At 39.8% G+C, this 18,032-nt stretch overlaps 1 protein-coding gene across 2 annotated transcripts in view; it reads left to right on the forward strand.

The window, feature by feature from the left end:
- The window catches only part of vwdel (von Willebrand factor D and EGF domains-like), a 47,890-nt gene that overhangs the window by 8,099 nt on the left and 21,759 nt on the right, over positions 1-18,032 (forward strand). The window contains exons 2-11 of one of the 2 annotated variants that reach the window (XM_046045704.1): positions 2,763-2,803; positions 9,770-9,960; positions 11,505-11,736; positions 12,176-12,250; positions 13,727-13,953; positions 14,248-14,337; positions 14,620-14,767; positions 16,629-16,843; positions 17,152-17,225; positions 17,436-17,709. In XM_046045704.1, the coding sequence (XP_045901660.1) occupies positions 9,940-9,960; positions 11,505-11,736; positions 12,176-12,250; positions 13,727-13,953; positions 14,248-14,337; positions 14,620-14,767; positions 16,629-16,843; positions 17,152-17,225; positions 17,436-17,709 (1,356 nt within the window). In that variant the 5' untranslated portion in view covers positions 2,763-2,803; positions 9,770-9,939. Of the gene's footprint in view, positions 1-2,762; positions 2,804-5,755; positions 6,007-9,769; positions 9,961-11,504; positions 11,737-12,175; positions 12,251-13,726; positions 13,954-14,247; positions 14,338-14,619; positions 14,768-16,628; positions 16,844-17,151; positions 17,226-17,435; positions 17,710-18,032 lie in introns of those variants that run through there. The other variant, XM_046045703.1, reaches the window with a different exon arrangement.

An 18,032-nucleotide genomic window follows, 5' to 3' on the forward strand; every position in this document is an offset into this window, starting at 1 on the left:
AAGACCGAGCTGAGGAAACTACTGGTCTCATTTTTGGACTTTTATTATATTCCTTTCCGATGTCTGACTGTGTGTCAGGACCTCCATCTGTTTTTTACTGTTGTTTGAGCACTGTCACAGAGGCAAGATCAAAAGCTCTTCCTTCCCTTTCCTCTTTACTTTCATTTCAGCTCAGACAGAAAGAGGGAGGTATACTGTGAATGTCATAAATCAGGAAATGTCATGAATGTGGACAAATCACTCACTCACTGAAGCCTGAACTCTTTAAGTATATTAAAACACAAAAGAGATGCTTCTGCAAAGTAACCTTGAAGTATGGTCACCCCTCTCACGTTTCATTTGGACCAAAGCAGACTAAACTAAACACAGATTTATCAAGACACTGGATGCTTGGTTGGACACATTTTGAAAGATATTTTTAAGGCAAACAGATCTGCAAAGAAACAAAGCATTATTGCATTATAGTCTACTGATGCTACTGTTGGTGTATACTTCAGCATCACTTAATTTTCTGCTACGTGTCATTGTTGAGTATCAGTAAAAAAAAAACTGGTGTTTACCATCAATGTTTTAGTGTCTTTAACTTTTAAGGCTCTCAAATTTAATGGTAGGCTCACCTATGACTTATTTTATGACTCTTTGTTACAGTCTTGAGTTATGTTTGACTCTGATAGGATTTGGAGATTTTGTTTGTTACTGGATCAAAGACTGTAAAAGACATTGTCTGCATTGTTGGCAGCGTGTTGAGTGGTCAGTCTGGGTTGCGGCATGTGATGGGAGGCTAGATGTCGGGGGTGGAGGCAGGAATAGCTCGTGTCATGACCCAGCTGCTCTGAGGTCACATTTGTCCTCTACAGTAACTAAACACAAAGCAATCCCATCTGCAACGTGGATCAGCTACAAAACAAACCCACACTCAGCATTTCTGATCTGCTCTTGATAGTTAGGCAGCTCAAGTCAGTTTACTCAAGTATTGCACCTAATTACGCATTTCAATAGTACTTTAATGTATGGATACTTCTACAGATTTTACATTGAAAACATGAAATGAATTAAATTAGAAAATTGCAACTATCTCTTTTTGTAATCTGTCTTCAGCTCACTCTCTGTCTTTCTTTTTGTCATTCCTTCTTATATTATTATTTTTAACCATGCTAGCAGTGAGGCTCTAGGAATGTCGGTCAGTCTGACGGTCGGTCCACCACTTGGGTTGCCAGCTCATTTTGTACAGACATAAATGTTCCTCAAAGGACAAAATCCCAAGCACTTTGATGATCCCCTGACTTTTCCTTTAGCGCCACCATGAGGTTAACATTTGTGGTTTTCAGTGAGACATGACATTTGTATCCAATATTATGTAGCTGCAGTACAGGACACTCGCAATCCTGGGATCATAGTTCTTTTGCGGCAGTGTCATCTAGTGGAGTGGTGCCGGTAATGCACAGCAACACGAAGGAGGTTAACCCCGTCTGCTAGGTGCACAGCTGTAGGGTTAACAGGTCGACATGCATATAATCAATAACTTAAGTTTAGGCACACACTCAGTGATGGTTGTGGTAAGGGTAATTGGCTTCAGGGGGCTGTCAAGAGTAACATAGCTAGCTGGCAGTATCAAAGTAAACAAGGGTCCTAGAAATGCAGTTCCGGTCCTAGGATTGCGGTCCTGAAACTGCAGCCTCCGGTACTGCAGCTACATATTACTCTTTGGATCAGACATTTATGTCCCCCTCAGGATGTTTGTTGTAATAACTTTATTGATCCCTTAACTTTTCATCTAGCGCCATCATCAGGTCAAAATTTAAATTCCAATCCAATACTTTGGTTTATGAACAAATACCTGCAACCCTTAACAAATAATAGCTAAGGGTGTTTTTTTTTTGTTATCTCAGGGGTTTTAAGTATGACACAAAGACATGCTTCTGCAAAGTAATCTTGAAGTTGCAAAACTAATGACATTTATCATCTTCAGCTTTGTGTTTAGTGCTAATTTGCAAATATTAACATGCATGCTAAAGTAAGATGAAAACAATAGTAAACATTACACTTACTGGCATCAGCATTAGCAGTGTGTGTGCAGCATGTCGATGTTTAGCTCAAAGCATGACACAGAGCTGCTTCCCGTTGTTTTTAATGTCCATCCCTCTTGAACAGATCTGGAAGTCTGGCCAGGGACATTTGTTGCATGTCATTTCCCCTCACTTCCAGCTCTCAACTGTACTCTCTCCGATTAAATACATCAAATACCCAAAAATATAAAAAAACAGATCTGAAAGTTTGAAAGTGTGTAAATCCAAACAGCAAAACGAACCCGTCTTCAAAATGAGTAGTTCTAATTATTAACTTGTTTTAACTTCCAAGTTCATTTTACTGACAATATTTCTTTACTTTTACCGAGTAAATTGTTAAATGCAGAACTGTTACTTGTAGAGGAACTGCTTTTCCACTGTGTGATGCCACTTTTACTTCACTCAGAGTAATCTGGGTTAAACTTTCTCCGTCGTACCACCTGAGTGATTAAGACGAATCTTCACTGGCGTTTTGAAAACATGCGTGTGTTAGCCAAGACACCAGCTGACAAATTATTACATGGTGTTGCCCAAATTTTCACCACATGGGAAGCACCATCTCAGTCTGTTAAATAAGCACTTTCACCCTTTATTGAACAAGAGCAGCCTCATGTGGGCTGTAAATCAGAATGCTGATTTAGTCTTGTCCAGGTGCAGAATTATTCATTTCAACTTGTGTTTGTGATTTTCGTGCAGGCGATGATGGAGTGACAAACAACAATGAGGATGACAAAGAGGTAAAACTGGGAAAGTGTGTTTACATTTAGACCTTTAGAACATGATTTAGATTTTTCCTGCGCTTTCCTGCTCTGCCTGTGTTTGCCGTCCGTACACTGAAGTTGTAGTAGTATTTTCAGTTGTACAATCAGCTTTCCTACCAGTGGTGGAGGTTAAGGTAATTATATACAGTTTACATTCCCTGCATCATTTAGCTGATATCACATTTCCCAGGGGACACTGCAGTGTTGCTGTTCTCCCACGTCTGCAAAGCTGATTATAATGAGAGCTCATGTGTGTAGATTTAAGTATTAAATGAGGCAGTTATCTCCATTTGTTTACCGCTTGTTTTTGCTCCAAAGTTACAAACGAACACATGCCATTTATCTACGTATGTATGTTTATGTTCATTGGACATGGATTCATGTTTTCCATCCAGGGAGCCAGGAGATTTAATTGCTGGTTGTGTAAGAAGAGATATGAGCAAAGGGGAAGAAAGTAGGTTTTTACCTGATGGCTATTCCAGGCTTTTAGCAGGTTGATGGTCCAGGAGATTTATGAGGGAGAGGTTATATCCCTCCTCCGCCTGGGAGTCAAACAGACGAGCGTCTCAACAAGACAGTCAGGCACCTCCATGTTACACTGGGATAAGACAGGAGGAGCAGTCGACAACCTGCACAGCTGTCAGCTTCCCATTGGTTCTCTCTAGACCTGCAGAGATAATTGTCAAAAGGTTTATTCAACATTAATCACAGACATACACATTGTCTGACTTTACTGATACTTCACAGTTTCTTTTAACCGTCGAAAAATAGTACTCCTGCCGGAACTTGGCAAAATCATCGGGTTGAGTTTCCAAAAAATAACACTACTGCAGAGTCTCTACTTCTACAAGAGTTAATGTGCCCCATTTGAACAAGCAAAATCAGCTCAAACTGCTTTTAGAAGGGAAAATTGTTGTAGCGCTGAAACAACTGACAACTATCTTAATAAATGATCAATGATTTGAGCCACTTTTTAAGCAGAAATGCCAAATTTTTGCATATTGGACAAAAAAAGACTTTTGAAGATGTCACCTTGGGCTCTGGGAAGTCTGGGCTCATTTTTCTTCTTACATTTTATAGTCAATATCCATCCAACTAATAATGAAATTAATGGTTTCCTGTTTATAATCGACTTTATACTCTGCATGGGAGACTCTAACCTTATCTATCCTTGTAGCTCTTACCATAATAGCATAAAACTGACCAAACTAACACACATTTTATTCCCTGCTTTTTCAACATTTCATCTAACATCAATGAATGAACAAGCAGACAGATTGAGCCATCACTTCCTCTGTTTCTTATTTCCCCTTCTAAAGAGATCAGTTTCAGGCCATGAAAGAACAATCAGCTCCAGCCAGTGAAACTCTATATCTGAGTTGCGTGGCTGCAGTTTAAGCGTGATAATGGAAAGGAGCAGTTTGGAAAAGGACATGAATGTGATATCTGGCTTTTCCAAAATCCCACTCTTTGGCTGAGGTCGTTTCCCTGAAAGGTGCAGCATGTGGGCCATCTGTTTTAGTGCTTTGGAGTGGTGACTAATGAAATACCACGGGCTGGCCAGTAGTGAGCTTCCATGATTAGACCACCAGTCAGCTTTTCCCCCCCTTTAGAAACAGACAAAACAAACTTTGGTGCAGACAGTTTTACAGGCTCAAGTCGATTTAGATAAAATACTTTAATTTGCTTTGAATAACAGAAACCCCGTGTAATTGGACTGATGTAGTGGATACCTTTTATGTTTGGATAGTAAAGGTGAAACAGAAAAGAGAACCCTACAGAATAAAGTAATTGTTAGGTTTATGATGCTTCACACTTGTGCTCTGGGTAGTGGTGGAAGAAGTACCCAGATTCTTTACTTGGGTAAAAGTAGACCAAGACCATAGTACAAGTAAATTCCAGAATTAAAAATGTTCCTTAAGTAAATGTATTATCAGTGAAATGTACTTAAAGTATCAAAAGTAAGAGTAATCATTATGCAGAGTGGCTTCTTTCAATGTATTATAATAATATAGAATAGTATATTATTTTGTTGTTATCACTTACAAATACATGTAAGAGCATATTAATGTTGTAGTTTGTCACTATAGAGCCAATTTGAGACATTTAGATTAGTGGTATAATACTGCATCAGATCATATATCATATCATATAAGCATAGTCATATTTTTATGTAAAAAATAACTAGTAACTTTAAGTTTCAAATAAATGTACTGCAGTACAATACAACACAAGAACACAATATGTCCCTCAGATGTGTAGTGGAGTAGAAGTATAAAGTATAGTTTAAATTGGAATTACTCAAGAAAGTATAGTACAGTACAGTAACAGTAAAAGTACTTAGTTACATTCCACCACTGGCTCTGGGAAAATATGACTTTCATCTTTCTCTATTTTCTGATGTTTTAGATTAATTGAGTAAATTGTACTCAAGTACTTCGATACATTTTGAGGTATTTGTTCACTTTTGTTCACATTTCAAAGTTCATTGTAGTTTTTACTGCAATACATTTGTCTGATATATTTTATAGGTTAAGCTACCCAGGAGTAGCCTATATATAATCCAACTATATAATATTGTATATTATTATGAAAAGGGCGTGGGCCTAATGCACAATGAGTAACTTTCAGGTATTTTGATCGTATACTGTTGTACTTTTCTTTAAGGAATAGTTTGAATGCTGAGAATTGCTATACTGTGGTATAACATCTTTTATTTAAATAAAAGATCTGAGTACTTCTTCCACCTCTGGTGACAGATGTGTGCAGAGGTGTTGGAGGTCTGGGTCATGGGAAGGTGTCCCGCTGATGCCCCTCCTAACACACTACGATGCTGCAGCCTGCAGCAGTCTGTGCTCAGCAGCCGCAGTCCAGCGTCTGGGATCAGCCTCCAACGCTCCAACCACAAGTGACTTTAACAAATCTGAACCACCTCCTGCGCGGATTCCCTCCTGCTTCTCTACTTTTGGGTCGGATAACGGAAACGCTGCGCTGCGCTCCTGTTGCTCCGAGCAGACAGGACTTTCGGCGAAAGGGCTGCCAGTCCTCGCGCTCCGTGCTCGCGCTATTTGGTTGCAAAGTCGCGCGTGGAAGCAGCAGGACGATGAGACTTGAAACAGTTTTGAAACTTCTTCCGTGCGTTGTGTTTTTACTTTCCAACGCAATGCACGCTCAAACAGGTAAGCTCACCCCTTTAAGTGATTCAAAAACTCTGACTTCGACTGTTTTAATGCGGTACAGGAGCAGCGTGCGCACTGTTTTCACAAATTTAATGGACAAACATCTTGTTAAACTATTCCCTGGTGGTGATAATGATTACTTCCGATTTCTTCTGTAAGAAAAATTTACAAAACAAAAATGTTTTGATTTAATCACGATGTACCACAGAGCTCCATGTCCTCAATATTCCACTGGTAGTTTTTTGTCCCCCTGCCAAAAGGAAGGAGACACCTCATCCATCATGTAACTGTCATCCAAGGCTCCAGACCTCCAGGTCTTATGGTCAGAGTGTAATGGAGGCCTATTGTGCTCTCATGAGACAGACAACGCTGACCATCTTTTCACCTATATGGGTGGTTGGCTCTAGGCGCTCACTGACAGGATGTGGACTCTCTGAGTTCCTGTCCAGCTGATGAGGACTAAAGCGACCAGGTGCTGAGAATGAGGGATGTCTATAGGCAGCTTCGACATCTCCTGTTGTCTCCTTCAGCTGCTTGTCTGCCTGTCACCACTGTGGCAGACTCACTCAGGCTATCACCTTTCACTTGACCTCTCAGGTCAGGGCCAGAAAACTTTGCTGCAGTGCACAGAAGCAGAGGACTGCTACTACTTGGTTACAGCTCGGATCTTCCTCTCTGTTCTCACTGTTTATAGTCATGCTTTAAAGTCACACTCTATAAACATCAAGTCTTTCTCTGTCTTTTGCCCCCTTAGTCACCTGTTTTCAAGCCCGGAAGGGGCTTTATCAATAGGCACAGACCAAAATTCCTCTAGGTGCAAAAGGAGGAAATGTGGAAATAACAAGGAAATGTGTTATGTAGCGTAGTTAAAACTTACAAACTCCTGTCAGAAGTACGGTATACACATCTTTTTCATGAACAAAAGTACAGTTTTTCTTCTTTTAGAGAAAAAAACCCATCCGATTTGTTTAGCACTGCCGTGATAGCGGATTCAAACAGTCCAGCATCTGCAGCAGCTGGCATGGTTTTTTACAAAATGGTCTCCACAGCGATCCTCTGTAGGTCATTGTATCAAACCCACCCCATATTAGATGAATGGTTGTGATTGGCCCGACCGGATCCAGGAAAATCCGTGGAAATCCGTCAAAATGGGAGGTGGCCCTGACGTATTTGTCAAAGCAAAAGGAAAAAAGAGCTTGAAGATGTGTCTGGTTCCCAAAGTTACTCTTTTCACTTCCTGATGTTAAGTTCAACATTACATCTCTCCTTAATTTCCAAGTATGTTGAGTTTTTCTAAGTTGACTTACAACAACCTTTGCTGCTGCATCAGTCTCATTACACTTGTTGCCAATGGGTACAATACCAGACCTATTTAAATGGCTGAACAAATCTGAGATGAGATTGGAGATTCAGAGGTCTGGATCAAGGTCAAATTTTTGTCTTGATCCTCTCTTACTGATTCTTGTAGCTGTTGCCCATTCTCTGTTCCGCACATAGAAATGGCTCATGTGGTCACAACAAAACACTGTAGAGTCATGTCCAGAGGTTGCCTTGACTTCTTCCTTGGTAAATGTTTTGTGCACAGTTGTAAGATGTCCTTGTTTTAATTCATTGGCTGCTTCAGTCTCGAAGAACTCAAACTGTGTGTGTGTCCTGATTTAAATTCACATTTGGCCTCAAACTGACAAAGACGAGATTCTTAGACGTTTTTGTAACATGTTTATCATAAGCAAAATAAATGGGGTTTCCAACAGCTGTTTACCACAAGCTGATGAATACCATGTACTTCCTCCCTTGCTGGTACAACTCATGTGGAACCATATCTTCAAAATGGATCATATGGATATCAGCAGTCACATCCTGCTGTGCACTGGGAGGCCACTCCATTAATAATAATGCTGTTAGGTTTGGCTCCAGCTCAGGTCTTTTCTGAAACTGATTTCCTCGCGCTGGTGTTGGCACCAGTTGGCAAGAGTCTGGTCAGTGGTCATTGTGGTAGTTTATTTCATTAGGAGAGGAAGTGATGAATTTGTTGTAGTTAAAACCTGTAAACTGCAGATTACATTCCTGCCTGTGATGTAATGGGAAAGTTCAAATGTGTTCAGGTGTGAGAAGATACTTTAACTTACCTTATTTATAGTTAATCAAGTACACATATTGTATGAGCCTCCACCTGCCATATGGCAGGTGGAGGTTCATACAGTAAATAACTGTATCTTATCGCCTATAAGTAGATTAGTCTACTTCAGTTTGATTTTGTGCTGTCAGGACTGAGACCCAGACTGACCTGTTTCTGGACCTGTTCTATTATGTAAAATGCTGTGGAGATTTGGGCCTTTTTTTAGACTGTTGTCCTGAATGTTCTTCTGGTTCAGACAAGAGGAGGCTCGTGGCCATGATGGCAGTTGTTTTTGTGGAGGAACATCATCACAACTGTCCTGAATTTAACATGCGATGAGAGTTTTCATGTTGTAGTGACGTCTTCTGATTGGTCAGATGGACTTTGACGAGGTCTGAACTCCCTGATGAAGACCATGGATGACTCTGATGAAGGCCACAAGTTGAAACCTGTTGGTCTCACGTTAAAGTTGTGATTTTATACCACAAAACTCCAGCAACACGAGTTTTGACCTCTTCAGACTTTTTTCCCCTTCTCCCAGCATCCTGGAAGTAGGCAGAAATCCAAACTCTGTCCAGATGGACTTCAGCATCACGTTTCATCATACTTATTTTCTTTTGCTTACTTCACGCGCATCAGTGTGGAAGAACACTGGGAATCTACACACAGGGCCCCATCCTAGCTTCTCTCGGGACACCCATACATTTGACAGTGACGGCCAACAAAGGCACATGTGGGCCTGTGCCTGGTAGGCCCATTGAGTAATCTATCCATGGTCACTAGCGTGTACAGTATCTTCAGAAGAGCTTGCATTTTTACTGCATATGCTGTTATATAATTTTAGGTAGATTTGCAAAAACACAGGAATATTTTATCAAGTAAATATAAGTGGTTGCTTGTAAGTAAATACTGGTATGTTACCTCTTAGAACAGTAGTTTAAAGGCTTCTAAGAAACTTTTTATGATGTTTAGAGTATTGTGTATTGTTATGTGATGATCTTACAAACAGTTTAACATAATCAGTTTAATAAGAACAAGTGAGCTCACCTGAATTAGCTCCTGTTTCCTGACTCCTCTACTTGCTCCTGATCACGATTTTATAATTAAACAGAAAGCACAAAACAGCAAATATGCAGTTCTTTGCTTGAGTGTTTCCATTTTATGCTACTTTATACTTCTACTCCACTAGCTTTGTAAGCCAATATTATTATTCTCACTCTGCTACAGTATTTTTACACTATGGTATTGCTGCTAGTAGTAAAATATCTGAGTACTTCTTCCAGCACTACATCTACATACAGTAGGTATCCAGTGACTTAGAATTAATATATTGCTTATTATTTATACTGAATCCACAATCTGTATTCTTCATTACTATTATTTATATATTTTTTATTACCACTGTAAAATGTTCTTGAATTAAAAAAAAAATATTTTTACTCAGTCGTGTCTTCGTTTGTTTGGCTCTACTCCTGTTTACAAGTGTCTATCCAAATTATTTCTCATATTTCAGTCTTATTCAGTAAATGTATTCATAGCCTAAATGATAAAATCAAAAATATGAGCTATATTCCATATATCATTAGTATTGACAGTTCTGGTGCGCATCCAGCACTTATGTTGTCTCTCTGGCTACGCTTGCAGTACTCCCTCCAGAGTGTGCACTGGGAGGCCACTCCATCCTCCAGAATCCCTACCGCAGTACCACCTTCAGCTCCAGCTGGCTGCAGCAGTCGGCCCTGCAGGACTTCATCTGTGACCACTCCCTCACTCCGGGCTGGTACCAGTTTCAGATTTTTGACAAGCCGGCGAGCATGCCCACCGAGTGTGTGGAGGTAAATGATCTCTTTTTTTCAATATATGTATATAAAACATCTTAGAAAAACCAGACTGGAAGATTTAAAATTGAAATAATTTTTTTCATAATGTGCATCTCTGTCATGCAGTATATAAACATCAGGAATCGTTAGTATCTCTGCTTTAGCTTACATGCCTTAAAGGACCATTCCAGAGCTTTTGTATTTTTTATACTGCTGTGTTTTAGACACAGACGTTTAACATTGCTTCATTTGTTAAAAGTGAGTTAGACAAAAACATGAATAAGCGTATTTAACAAAATTTTAAACTATTCCTTACCTGTACAGATCAGTGAGCATGCAAGGCTGCAGGGTACTCCACTGCAACTTCAGCTACACTTTAGCAGCTTCACCTCATCAGTTCCGGGCTTTAAGACACTTAGTCAAGGACTCCAAACTGCCAGATTTTGAGCTCCAAGGTCACCTCTCTAACCCTTCAGCTACTTCAGCTGCTCACTTGCAGCACCACAAATTGACTGTTATCACCCTAGAATTTTCCAACTGTCAAAGACAAAAAAAAATAAAAATCTGGTTAAACTCTCTGAAATGTCTTTTTGGATATTTATTTGGTAGAAAAATTAGTCCCCAAAAATTCCAAGTAAGATTTTAGGTTTCCGGCTGTTCCTTTACCATGTGCCGGCTGTGACCTTAGTTGAAGGTTGTAAAACTCTCATGATCCCCATTTAGAGAAGTCTTATTTTATTATGTCAGTCACTTTCATATTCTCTTCTTTCCGAAGCATGTGGTGAGGTCCATGATCATTATATAGAAGTGTTAATATATTTCAAGTGTTTGAGAATTATTTAAATTTTTTGTATTTGAATCCCATGACCCCATCTGTGACCTCATGTGGAGAAACTCTGAGGTGGCCTCTCTGTCCTCAATCACTGTTTGTCACTGCCAAAGTGTATGTGTACATATGTATGAAGGAGAGTGCAAGGAGAGCTTGAACGTGTCTCATTTCTTGCGGGTGGCTTGCTGTGAAGAGACTGCGGGATCCATCTGAAGTGTCAGCCGTTCCCGGGGCATCACTGCTCTCCCTGGGTGATGGATATCCACAGGATTGGGCGGAGGAAGGAAGAGAGGATCGCTGTGAACATGTGTTACATAAGAAGGCTCTTTCTATTGATGGCGGATAAATGGCTTGATTTGTCGTCCTAAATAGTTTTTCAAAGAGGAATTAACTGCAGCAAACTTTAGCTTCGTCAAATACATCTGCAATTTTCAAAATTTTCAAATTTATGCTATATTATTTAAAAGTGGTTGTGTATTTTGGGGACATCAAAGTGGGCATTTCAGAGCTTTTTCAGAGTTTTTAGAATAATCGTTATTGTCAAAGTATATTAAGACAGTTGTTTCTGAAACAAAACATATCACTAACAAGCTAACTGAAATAATGACTATAACACATTATTATTAAGATAAGAAATGTAAAAGCTTTCGTTAATCTAGTCTCAACTTAGACAGTCAAAATGTGTGCAACATCAAACTGTGTTGATGTTCTCCTCTTTCTAAACATTCAGGTTAACCACTGTGGGACTCAGGCTCCTGTGTGGCTGTCTCTGGGTGAAGGTGAGTCTCTGCCGGGGCCTCTGGAGGTCAGGAAGCTGACGGCCTGTGCTGCCTGGCAGTTCTTCCAGAGCGGCAGCAAAGACTGCTGCATGTTCCGCATCCCGGTCACCGTCCGCAACTGTGGAGACTTCTACGTTTACCTGCTCCAGCCCACGCAGGGATGCATGGGATACTGCGCACAGGGTATGTCAGAACAAAAAAATCTGTATTTGTGAAAATCCTTAATGTAATTATATTACACAAATGGAACAATAAGACAAGCAGCTAAAGTTCAAATGTGCTTGTATTTGATAATGTTAAATCAACACGCTGTTTTCACTTTATATTATATATGACTTATACTTTCATAATGCTTTATGCTGGCTTATAAGAGACAACACAAAATGTTGATCTGTAGAATAAGACTGCAACAGAGGAATAAGTGTGAAGCTTTCCCTTCCTTTTTAGGATACACATCATACCAACACTTGTGTGCAACTAAGCTGCTTCTGCGATAAGATCTTAGAAACAAAGTGTACGGTGGCATCAATTTCACAGTCTCCACTCTGTACTATAATCTAGTATGTAAATTACTGTTGATTTCTGATTAAGTGCTGTTATTGCTCTCTTACCTATCTAACAGAGATGTCGGACACTTTACCCACAGCATCGCAGCCGTGCGGCCCTAACGAGGTGAACATCGATGGAACATGTAAAAGTGAGGATCCTGCAGCTGTGTTCATGGCTTACGCTTGTCTCCTCGTGTTAGGTCAAACACCGAAGCAATCAGTAGGTCAGGGAGTTGCCATGCGGTCAGGAATGCACCGTCGGCCCCCTCACCGCCCCTCTTAATGAGTTGAGCATGTGTCCCGGGGTCCGCTGGGCCTCGTCTCCATGGCAACGGCCCTCAGCCAGGTTGTGAATAACACCAAGGCAGGTTTGAGGAAGCTGGCAGAGGTGGAAAGGAGGAGGGAGGTTTAATTAGAGATATCAACGAACATGTTCATTAACTTGTTTTAAATAATAGAGGCTCGGCTTGCTGTGATTCCCAAGCTCACTTTTCTTCTTTTTAATTCAGAGAACAGGCTTTGCTGAATATTTTCTGGTTAGAGCTGCTTAAATACTTTTTATACTTTACATGATTTAATGTCCTTCAGCTTAAGCTACCTTCCTCTGCATAACAATTTGCTTAATTCAGTTATGAGTAATTTATTTAGATGTAGCAGTTGGATTACTTTCCCGTAGTGGGATGTTTTTTTGGAATGGAAATTAGAACCAGTCTCCAGCCAAATATTAGACATTATCAGTTTATAGTTGTTAATTTAATAGTTGCAATAACCAAAAAAAGGTTAGTGATACAACATACTGTACCCACAAAGAAATGGTCCTGTTCACATGTTCCTGGATAAAGCATGGAACTTACAGTATATCACCTCGGCTCTTATTTTCTCTAACAACACTATATAGATCATATAACCAAAAATACACAGACACCTGAACAAAGTATTTAGACAACTAAATGTTAAACCCATATTTGATACAGCTCAGTCTTTAACCACAGGCATTAATATGTTCCACTCCACTCTCTTCTGGGAAGACTTTTCTCAGGGTATCTGGACCTGGATGGTGTTGAAGTCATGACAGACCAGTCATGCTCTTCCACTCCAAATTGGGAAAACCATTTCTTTATGGACCTGGCTTTGTGCACAGGGCCATTGTCATGTTGAAACAGGAAAGGGCTTTAAACTGTTGCCACAAAGTTGGCAGCAAAATTTTGTTGTATGCTGTAACCTTATGATTTCCCTGAATTGGAAGTAAGTGTCCTAGCCCAAAAAATCCCAGATCACAAGTTCAGGGATATGGAGACTAGGCGTCCACATACTTTTTGACTATATTGTAACTATTGATGAAGTCCAAAAGGTAGCCTGGGGTTGGACTTGGCTTTTTCAAATGTGCACAAATCCTTGTATGAGGAGGTTAAAGAAATAGTTGACCCAATTTAATATTTTATTTCACTTTGACAAAAGACACTGATGTACATTTACTACTACTACTACAGATATGCAAACTTGATGTCTTTATAAAAGTTCAAAAAGTCGTATTAACCTCCTTTCCCGCCTCTGATTTTAAGCTGCCTACAACATCCAAAAACCAATTAATAAACTAATTATCATCATCTCTTCTCTCCGGTCAGCAAAGCCTCCCACTCCATCTGTACCTGTGATCGTCTCAGAGGTGACAGGAAACACAGTCTACCTTAAGTGCAGCTTTGGAAACAGCTCCAACAACTCCCTGGGTTACGTGGTGGCCTGGTCCCGCCTCTCACCTGAGGGCAGGAAAGAGGAACTCAAACAAGAGACCACCATCCAGACCTCCGCCTTTATTGAGCTGGACGGCTTCAACCTCCGTCTGGGGGACAAGGTCTGATGCAGGGGGTTCAGTGGTTTAACATGATCTTTGTTGAGTCCAGTTCAGTTTTAAAATGAGTTTCAATGGGTCAAAAAGTGGACTAAAGGGGGGATCCCAAAGACAAGAGCAAGAATAAAACAAATGAAGTCCGACTGTTAGCTACCATTATGCGACCTGGCCTTTACTGTAAAACCTTTCAGACATTCCCCTTTTATTTGCTGTGTGGTTCCTTCTACACTGCCTCTCTCATAACAATTAAGATTTTCTTTTAAATACAACAAATATCTCTCTGTCCCCGTCTCTCAGATTTACTGCTACAGCTCCAGTTTCTTCTTGGACTCTCCCGACGTCCGTGGTGCTTCAGTGGAAAGTCAGGAGTTCTTTGCTGGGATTAGGGTATATAACAGTAATTAAGTAGTTTTATTTAGTTTAGTCTTTTTTGGAGCAAAGAGATTATTTGTGCTGTTTTTACATGTCTGTGTGGTTCTGTCTGCAGCATATTTAATTTAGATTTTCCCTCTTTGCCATTCAAACCTGTTATCTGATGCTCTCTCAAAAGCTTGTTGGCTAAAGAAATATAATTTTGCCTAATACCTCTCTCTCTGAATATCATGTGTTGCTGTTGAAGTTTTCTCTATGTATGAAAGGGCTACTCAGTTTTATAACTGTTTTGTGCAGCTAAGACCAGAGGTGAGCAGTGTATCTGAGGATGGGAGGCTGTATGAGTTGGTGGTTGAGAGCACAGTTTCTGTCCCATGCCTGGAAGAGTTCACCTCCCCTGCAGAGCAGTGTACTCTGCCCCTGCAGCTCAGCACAAGCAGTAAAGGTGAGGACTTTCCACCCCGTTAGAACCTGACAACCTGTCCTACGACAAGCTCTCAGTTATAATGAAAATGTAGATTTACCAATCAAAATCCACTGTTATTTGAACCATGGGTCATTCACTTTAGACAGAAGTAAACAAAAGCAAAATGGATGGCAACCATTGATTCTGACGGCTGAAATTGTTGCTGGTAGATTTCAGCTTTAACTTCCTAACTGGTTTCCATGGTGAGTTAGCTGAAAACTGAGTTTTACTCTGCTGACTTGTATGAATGAATGAATGAATGAAGAACCTGCTTAAATATGCATTTGACAGCTACATACATGATATCATCCTTATACAGTGCATGGGGCTTATACATCTAGTGCATCTTTGCCAGTTGATCAAACATGTAGCAGGCACAGAAATAATAAGACGCATTGTTCTTGTACTGTAGGGTAGAGCTAGTTAGTCCTAGTATTATAGTACAGTATGATGAATTTTTCTTTCTAATATAAGACCATTCAGACTAAGATGATAAAATAAGATGTCCCTTTATTAATCAACTGTAGTGGAAATTCAAGTTGCGACAGCAGCACAGGGGAATGTAAAGAGAAGAACAAAATACAATAAAAGTAGAATCTACGTAGATGTATAAAAATATACACAATCAAATACAATAACTATAATAATTAATGCACAGTGCTGTGACGGGCTGCCACTCTCTGCGGTGCCGGTGTCGTGCCGAAAAGGGATCGTCGTGATTGCCGTCTGCTGGTGCTGTATCGCCCAGTCTCTTCAATCACTTTCTGGCAAGTGAAATACTGCATTTTATGGGTTGTATTGGCCATTTAAAGGTATTTTAACAGGTAAAAAAGAGTGGATTGGTTGGTAGACCTACACAGCAAGTAAAATAATGCAGAGTCATAAGGATGATTGCAAAATTGTCTTCATTTTATATCTAAGTCGGAAGTAGGTCATGTTAATTATAGGCTACAGTCCGTTTTCCAAATATAAACAAAGAAATTAGACATAGGCCTACCAAACTACCAAACTTTTCGGACGATCACTTTTCGGCACAACACCCGATTCAAATATTTACCTTAGAAACACACATACACAAGTTATTTAGACAAACAACACAAATGTTAGATTGTTCATTGTAGGTGTTTTCAAACTGTGTGTTTCACTTTCACACAAGAAGAGGATTTTAGGATGAGGATTAACAAATGTGTATGGAAACGTCATTGAGTAGACTAAATTCCAAATACAGGACCGGGACCAGTGTTACACTGGCATATGTGTAATCTGACATACTAATTTAGTTAACTGATATGCATAGAAATGATATAGTCAATTAACTTTTGGCCTAATTAATGCCAGTTCACTAATAATATAAGTATTAATCTATCCAGGCGTGCTAATGGTAGCGGCTCACATTAGAGCTAAAAAAATACACTCTTTAATTCATTCTCTTATACTTAAACTCTTGCAAACAGCTATAATATGACTGTGTACAATATTTTCCTTTAGATACATATACACCACAGATTGATACCACACATATCCACACCTGCTATCCATTAAAAACTTTTGCTCCTTGTTATAGACATGTTAGACGTGCTGTGCGACTTGCATGTGATGATTGAAGATCTCCTCTCTCCTTCATATATTTGCATATAAGGGTTAATGTGCAAATAATGTGAGGAGATATAAGTGTGTGTTTTTTCATAGAAAATTCTCCATGTCTATAAATGTTATCCAAATTTGCGCAGGTAAATAAAAGGAGGGCTATGTGTGGGATGTCAGATTTTCACTGGTGATGTTAATCGCTTTCAGTTTTCTGTTTTAAATAAACTAAACCTCATTCCTTGTTGTGTTGTAGGTGAGGGTTTGTTTGGTGCAGATCTGTCTCTGTCCTCCTGCGTTGTGGGTCTGTCCCAGAGACCCTGTAGGGACGGGGTTTGTAGCCGAGCCCTGGTCCACTTCAGCCCTGTCACTGACTTTGTCAAAGATGGCAACAGGACAACTCAGATCTACGTTAAATCCATCGTCACACAGAATTTTCTCTGGAACGGATACTCACCAGAACCTGTGGAGGTAAACAGATGAAACGGATATTTGTGATACTTTGCTGGTGGTTTATTAATTCATGAGGTTTTATATATTTAATATTTTTTCATTTCTCTATATATTTAGCTTTTTGCATTGTATATTGTTCATATTTAACCCTCTTTTTAATACTTTTTTTCTTACGATTTTTGCTTGTTTCAAGCTGCTTTTGTGACATGACCCAGTTATTGTTTTTAAAATATACATTGGAGAACCAACCGCACGCACATTCCTGTACTGTAAATCATCCCGAGTATTTTATTTTAAGAAGGAATTAAATAGATTTTTCATTTCAGATAACAGTGAACGATGTTCCCTCAGCCTATTGCTACTCCTTCACTGATCCTCACATTATCACATTTGATGGCAGGTACTTCAGTCTCTTGTTCAGTTAACTAGGAAACACACTTTATATTTTGTATCATAAACTTAAATTGAATTACATTTGAACAGATTTCATTAAATGTGGACATTTTAAATTGCCGATAATGAATGATGGCCTTTCTGTCTATTTTTGCATGACTAATAATAATAAACTAATATAATATATTAACATAATAATTTATTTGTTTATTTACAGGCACTATGAGAACTACCAAATAGGCACCTTTGTTCTCTATAAGAGCAGTTTCTGGCCATTTGAGGTTCATGTTCGTCAGTGGGAGTGCGGCAGCGTGGTGCAAGACGCCTCATGTGTGTGCGGCTTCGTGGTGAGGGACGGCGGCAATGTTATTGCTTTTGACATGTGCAGTGGAGAAATGGGTGAAACCAAGCCTCACCTGTCCGTGAAGAACAGAGACTTGAGCAAGAGCGGCATTCGCATCACCGAGTCCTACCAGGGACGCAAAGTCACGGTAAGTGGGTGATGGTGCAGTGAATAAGACACATGCCGTTGGTGTGAGAGATTCCCAGTTTGGCCCATCCGCCATTATGTCCCTGAGGAAGACACTTAACCCATCGTTGCTCCAGAGGCATGCGACCTCTGATGTGTATAGCAATTGTAAGTCGCTTTGGATAAAAGCGTCGGCTAAATGAATAAATGTAATGTAATGTAAGTGAGGACGAGTCAGACACAACTACTGTGTATTGAGCATATATACATAGAGTACAACTGAACTCAAAGCCCCAGCAACTTACAGAGCACTTCCAAAAATAGTTTAAACAGTTTTGAAACATT

The sequence above is a fragment of the Micropterus dolomieu genome, linkage group LG03 (assembly GCF_021292245.1).
Source record: "Micropterus dolomieu isolate WLL.071019.BEF.003 ecotype Adirondacks linkage group LG03, ASM2129224v1, whole genome shotgun sequence".
Lineage (NCBI taxonomy): Eukaryota > Metazoa > Chordata > Actinopteri > Centrarchiformes > Centrarchidae > Micropterus > Micropterus dolomieu.